This window comes from Lactuca serriola, chromosome 8 (genome assembly GCF_051521515.1).
Source record: "Lactuca serriola cultivar US96UC23 chromosome 8, Lser_US96UC23_V15, whole genome shotgun sequence".
Lineage (NCBI taxonomy): Eukaryota > Viridiplantae > Streptophyta > Magnoliopsida > Asterales > Asteraceae > Lactuca > Lactuca serriola.
Genome location: NC_136415.1, coordinates 217150864 through 217157987, shown reverse-complemented (window position 1 = coordinate 217157987; position 7124 = coordinate 217150864). Strand labels below are relative to the sequence as shown.

General features: G+C 32.8%; 1 protein-coding gene across 1 annotated transcript; it reads left to right on the top strand.

Moving 5' to 3' along the window:
• The first annotated feature begins 690 nt into the window (after nt 1-690).
• On the top strand, nt 691-3227 carry LOC145067868 (uncharacterized). Its single transcript, XM_079014906.1, has 6 exons — nt 691-719; nt 806-1103; nt 1178-1659; nt 1976-2337; nt 2468-2692; nt 2761-3227. The coding sequence occupies exons 1-6, from the start codon at nt 691-693 to the stop codon at nt 3225-3227; spliced, it is 1863 nt and encodes a 620-aa protein (XP_078871032.1).
• The last annotated feature ends 3897 nt before the right edge of the window (nt 3228-7124 follow it).

Here is a 7124-nt window from a genome sequence, read left to right as displayed (position 1 = left end):
GTCTTCTCCTTCTCCTGCCAGAATCGCCCCATCTGCTCCATCTATAATCTTCAAAACAGGTAAGGAAATTCCGAAAATCTCTTAAATAGTTTATGAAATCCAAAAATACTAGGGGTATAACATCTTCTCCTGCTTGTATAATCTCTGAAATCGTATAGTGTATGAAATCAGAAAAAAAAAATATGTATAATCTCTTAAATCTTAATTGTGTATAATGTATGTATAAATTATGAAACCATGATTTTTTTCATTGTATAATCTATGAAATTACCTGTATCAAATTACATCAAATTACAGGCCCGTAGACTTTTCTTTCTTGTATGCCATTGTTGTTCACAAAGTTGCAGCTTTCCTGTGTCAAATTGCATAGAAACAACTGAAAAAGAATCATGTGTACAGTGTTGATGATGCATCAAATGACTCATTCATAACATTATATGCGTAATAAATGATGAGAAGATTGCTATTATTTTTTTGAGTTGTTGCCCTTTTTGTGAAATCAGAAATCAAAAATTGGTTTTGAAATCAAAATTTGTTCTTGGTCTAATGTTATGAAATCTTAAATTGGTTATGAAATCAGAAATTCATGTTGTTATAATATATGAAATCTGAAACTTGGTTGTGTATAAGATATGTGATCAAAAATCACAATTTTTTTTTGTTTATAAGCTATGAAATATAAAAGTTATGATGGCAATATTGGTTTGTGTACAAACTTGGTTGTTTATAAGCTATAAAAGCTGATTTTTTTTTTGTTTATGTTAATAAAACTTATGATAAATTACTTTAAATATTAATGTTTTAGGATGTTGGTTTGGAATGAAAGTGAGGACAAAACTTTTCTTGACGCATGTATCCATGAACTAACCACTAATGGTCGTGAGGGTTCTGGGCTTAAGGCTAGTTCATGGAAGATAGTATGCGAAAAATTGATGAACGAACACGGTAAAGAGGTTGATCAAAAGCAAATGAGAAACCACTTTGACTACTACAAATCAAAGTATGTTGCTTGGGTGAAACTGAAAAACAAAACCGGCAATATATATGACCCTACAAAAAATAAATTTAACCTGACGGATGAACAATGGAAGGAAGAGGGGAAGGTAATATTTTTATAACAAATACTATTATAATTATTTTTATAAAAAATACTAATATTCATAAAAATTGTAAACAGCTGAACAAGTTCGTGTTGTCATTGAAAACTAAACCCCTGCTGTTTCCTGATCATTGCACCCAACTATTTGAAGGGTCGACCTCAACCGGCTTTCAAAGTTGGGGGCCATCTTCTACACTCCCTCGTCCTGTAGAAGAGTTTAGTGTCCATGATTTTGATGATGATGTTCCAATGGAAACCTCAACACAACACGTAGGTGCAAGTGAAGAATCTTCGGGGCGTTCAAAAAATATGGAAGTTGGTGGAAACAAAAGAGTTGGTGGAAAAAAGAGAGATGAAAGGGCGTTAGAAGTTGAAGAGGAGATTGTCAAGCTTGCAAGGTCGTTAGTGGAAAAAAATGAAAGAATTGAAAAAAGTGAAATGGATAAGGATGTTGATGCGTGTATGGAGAAATTAAACAAAATGGAATGGGGAGAAGAAGATGAAAGACACAAGACCGCTCTTTTGCTATTTGGTGAAAGTGCTGATGTTAGAAAAGTTTGGTTACGACTTTCACATACTAGTTGTGAGTCGTGGGTGATGGGTGCGGGTAGGAAGTATGGTTACCTTTGATGGGTGTGGGTAGAAAAGTTTGGTTATTAGTTTTTTGTTGCATCACTTTTGGATCCTATGTTTGACACTTTGGATGTTACTTTGGATGATGTTATTTGCATGACTTTTGGCTGTTATTGGATGTTAAATATGACTTTTGGTATTTACTAGTTTTTTGTTTTATGACTTTCGGATGTTATTGGATATTGAATATCACTTTTGGATCCTATTTTTTACTTTAACATGTTACCTAATTGTTTGTAACAGGTCAAGTATGGTTTCTGATGGTGAAGTTGTAGCTTTTCTTTTACTTGTGTTTTATTGGTTAAGGTCAAACCGACGCAGACTAATACAAATTCATAGAATTAGAGATAACGATTCAAGCGGGTATGCGTATACGCAAGATTTGATGTACGGAGACCCTACACAATGTTACGATATGATGCGTCTTACACAAGAGGCATTTTCTTTATTATGCAACCATTTTACCCAAAAAAATTGGTTGCAAGCTAGCAGGACAATAAGCATTGAAGAGAAAATGGCTATATTCTTACATGTTATAGGACATAATAAACGTTTTCGCGCGGTTAAGGGAAGATTTCATCACTCCACACAAACGATTCATCAATGTTTTCATGAGGTCCTAACTGCAATGATGTGTTTTGCAAAAGAAATTATAGTACCAACAACTCCTAATCCAACAAGACATAACTCAGAACGACATAGACGGTTAAAAAATATTTTTTTCCGGAGCAATAGGTGCATTAGATGGAACTCTTGTACATGCGGTTGTACCCGTTGATCAACAAACTCGTTATAGGGGACGAGGAAAAGGAGAATGTTTTCAAAATGTTATAGGAATTTGCGATTTTGATATGATATTTACCTTTGTTTGGGCTGGATGGGAGGGTATAGCACATGATTCAAGAGTTTTGAAAGAAGTTGCATTCAATTCGACTTCTGGATTTCCATTTCCTCCACCGGGTTTGTAATATTTATATAACTTTTATTATCTATCTTCTTTATATAATATGTGTCACATTCATTTGCAGAGAAGTATTACCTTTGTGATGCCGCATATACAAACACTCGTGGGTTTATGGCTCCATACCGCAATACTAGGTATTGGTTAGCCGATTTTCGAAGAGGCAGACCTTTAACTAGAGATGAAAGGTTCAACTATGCTCATGCACAACTTAGAAATATTATTGAGCGTGCTTATGGTGTTTTGAAGGCGAGATTCCCAATCTTAAAACAAATGGCTCCTTATCCTTTTACCGTGCAAAGAGACATAATCATTGCTTGTGTCGCGGTCCATAATTTTATAAGGAAATACAATATAGAAGATGACTTGTTTAGAAATTTTGAGGAGGACACTATGGTTACTCCTGACGTCCAAGGTGGGGGAATTGATAGAGAAAACATACAAGGCATAGAATGGGGTCCAGAAGCCGTTGAATATATGTGTGTTTTGCGTGATCAGATTGCAAATCAACTACTTTCACCTACTTTACGTTAAATTATTATGTTATTTTAAATTTCATTATGTTTTTATTTGGATATTAAATGATTTATGTTTAATTTACATTTTGTATGACATTTTTTATTTGTGTGTAATTTACATTTTGTATGACAATATGTATGTTTTTATAATTATTCAGCAACTTAATCCATCAGTATATATAACAGAAGGGTAAAATAGTCATTTTTCATCACTCAGCACATTAAGTCAGATGTATAATCAAACAATAACATTTCTTACTCAGTTAGGATTTCTTACTCAGACAGACCTTTCCCAGTCAGCACTTTCTCAGTCAGCAACTATCAAACGGGGCCTTAGCCCAAATATTATCAAATTACCTTCTTTCCCTAATGCTTTCTTTTCTCTTTCATACGTTTTTCTTCAATCTATGACCTCGACATTGACATATAAAGAAATACAATTAGCAAAATTGAAACTATGCACAAAAGAAAAACATGACAACCAAAATATTAAAACATAGTACATTTGATGTAACTTTGTATATAATAAGAGGTTATCTGCAGTAGAGAAAGCTCTATGTTTTAATATTTTTGATGTCGTATTATTAAAAGTCTCAACTAATTAAATCATTATACTCTTTTTCTATTGTTTCAGAAAACAACTTCTCCAGGTTTTGAAAAGGGAAAAATATAGTGAATGGACAATATATTTTCTCCATTTTATTCATTTAGTCACTTTACTATTTCTGTTAGTGATTAAACTATTATCTTTTTTTTCACGGTTTAATAAAACAAATATATACAAATTACATCCGTATAGTTGGATCCAATTTTTTTTTTCAGAAATGACAATTCATGGTTCACTAATCTTTAAATTAAAGGGCTAAGCCTAGGGGTGGCAAATCGTGCTATCGTTTCGTGTTTCTGACACGACACGACACGACAAAGTTTTTGGTAACACGAACACGACACGACACGATGTCGTGTTTCTCTTAACTAACACGAAAACGAACGAAGTAAAACACGACAAACACGACACGATACGACAAATATCACATATACTAAAAACTAGTTTATTTAATGAATAATTTATTAAATATAACACGATAAACACGACAAACACGAAAACACGATAAAGAACTGCTAAATCGTGTTAATTTCGTGTCGAATTTCGAACACGAACACGACACGACACGGCATCGTGTTTTTTATAGCTAACACGAACACGACACAAACACGAATTCAAATTTTAGTTTCGTCCCAATTTCGTTTCGTGCCGTGTATTTTTATCGTGTCGTGTCATAAATTGTCACCCCTACCTAAGCCTTGCATTAAAACATTTGATGGTTGAAACGTTAACATCAAAGCTTCAACTTGTTTGTTTTAATGAAAAACTGAACTTACATAAATTTAGATTTAGATTTTTTTGGGTTAATTAAAATTCAAATAAAAAGTGAATTTTAGTCTTTACCGGGTTGATTAAATTTCTAATAATAAACCATAATTATCTAATAAAACCTAAACTTTAGCTTAAGGTTATTGAAGGGCCGATTAAATTTGTTATAAAAAACTACGATTTAGGCATCGACTTGATAACTTAGTTTAGTAATTAGACCAGAATTATGTTGCAATCCTATGTGTTTCTTCCATGGCAGTGACAATAGGAAAAATATGGTGCACCCTGTTTGTTAGTGTAAGAATTTTTTTTTCTTCTTTGTATATTCGTGTAATAAAATAAAAAGCTTAGTCGCAAATGTAGTGGGTTAAAATCGTTTTAGTTTATTAAAACATAAATATGATTTTGATGCTAAACTCATAGTTTTGACTATTTATTTAGACTACTTTTGAGTAAAAACACAATATATATATATATATATATATATATATATATATATATATATATATATATATATATATATATACCTTAAAAAGCATTTACTAGATTTTGCTGAATTTTAAGAGGTACAAGCTTTTAAGCATCATATACAATAATTTTATGCATCGGAGAATAAAAAATTTTATCCAGTCAAAGATAGATTTTGAATAGGTCTTCTAAGCTTATTTTCAAATTGAATGGGTTAAATATGAAAAAGTCAAATAAGATGATTATGATAAGATTTTGAATGGGTCAAAGTTTGACCAACTGTTCCTCATATCCAATTGAATCGGTAATACTAAATCTTATCCGGTCAACATTTATGAAAAGTCAAATCAGATGATGATGATAAGATTTTGAATGGGTCAAAGTTTGACCAAATGTTCCTCATATCCAATTGAATCGGTAAATACTAAATCTTATCCGGTCAACATTTATGAAAAAGTCAAATAAGATGATGATTATAAGATTTTGAATGGGTCAAACTTTGACCAAGTGTTCCTCATATCCAATTGAATCGCTAAATACTGAATCTGTCAATAATAATGACAAACTCAAATAAGATGATGATAAAATTTTGAATTGGTCAAAGTTTGACCAAGTGTTCTTCATATCCATTTAAATCGGTCTAATATGATGTACACGTTATTAAACATTTCATATAAACTGGAAGAGGCGCATTGATCTAGCATTTGTCTATCATGAATGCCTTGCCATTGACTACAAAGCATTGGTTGTCTCTAATGCTCGCTACCTCCTCCTTTGTTTTCCTTCTATTAAAATCGAATAAGCCCAAAAATGTCTTATGTTTAATCATAGCCCAGGTATAAAAAATCTCTATCTGTTCGTCATTTTGTTTAACAAATTTTTTATGTCATTTTCTTGATTCGCACCCGTCGTTTTGCGTGGGTAAACGGCTAGTATATACATACATATATATATATATATATATATATATATATATATATATATATATATATATATGGTGAGGTTCAATAGAGAACCATAATAACCAAGAAACCAATGAACCAATCGTGAGCGTCGGAAATCATAACGATCAACGGCCAAGGAAATAGATGTACACTTTTACATTGGACGCACACACATCGGATAATACCAAAAAATTCAACATTTACAAAAAAAAAACTAACCTCTTTTAGGCCATGTTTTTTATCGAAAAAAAAAAAACTGAATATACCGTTGTTCACGGTTTTTCATCCTCTTTCCATAGAGATCCATGATGATATATAAAAAAATCGAACTTTTTTTTTTCGAAAAAAACCCACTTTATTTTCTTGGATGAAAAGTTAAGATCTATTTTTTATAGAAAAAAAATTAATAAATATATCAAAATATATATATTTTTTTACTTTTTAAACATAGATTCATATTCATGTTAAAAAAAAACGATATTTCAGTTCAGATTCACATTGTGAACCTGTTCAGATTCATATTATGAACCTGTTCAGATTCACATTTTGAACCGTCTGAAATATCGGGTCCGACCCGGCTATAGAGCCAAAAGGATCCTCACGTAGTTGTCTCACACGACTCCTGAACGAAATCCTTCTGTGGAACTAGTTGCTACTAGTTATCATGCCATTGTGACTCTAACAACCTCCCGATCCAACCGATCGGGTTCATGCGTCGAATCCTGATGTCACCAAATCCAAGGCTAAAAGTGATTTCTACCTAACCATTGGTAGACTTATACCACGAGCAATCTTATGCAGTCCATTGCTTCCCCGATCCCATAACTGTAGTGGCGCTCCTACAGTCTTATCACTAGCTCAACCTGATCTAATCCTGTTGGGAAATTCTGAAATCCAATCTGTGGATTTCCATATCCTCAATGTTGCACCTGAACTGGTGGGTACCACTGTCCCTTTTCATGATCTATGAACGTACTCGTGCTATATACCAATCTAGTGGATGCTACGGCTACACCCGCAGTCTTACAACACTCTATCACTATCTGACTGCTAGTGAATGCTACGGCTACACCCGCAGACTTACAATGCTCTATCACTATCTGACTACTAGTGAATGCTATGGCTA

Coding starts and splice junctions, on each gene's coding strand:
- LOC145067868 (XM_079014906.1), top strand. CDS start 691: ATGGCAATATTGGTTTGTGTACAAACTTG. Junction 720..805: donor TTGGTTTGTGTACAAACTTG/GTTGTTTATAAG, acceptor TTAATGTTTTAG/GATGTTGGTTTGGAATGAAA. Junction 2,693..2,760: donor ATTTCCATTTCCTCCACCGG/GTTTGTAATATT, acceptor ATTCATTTGCAG/AGAAGTATTACCTTTGTGAT.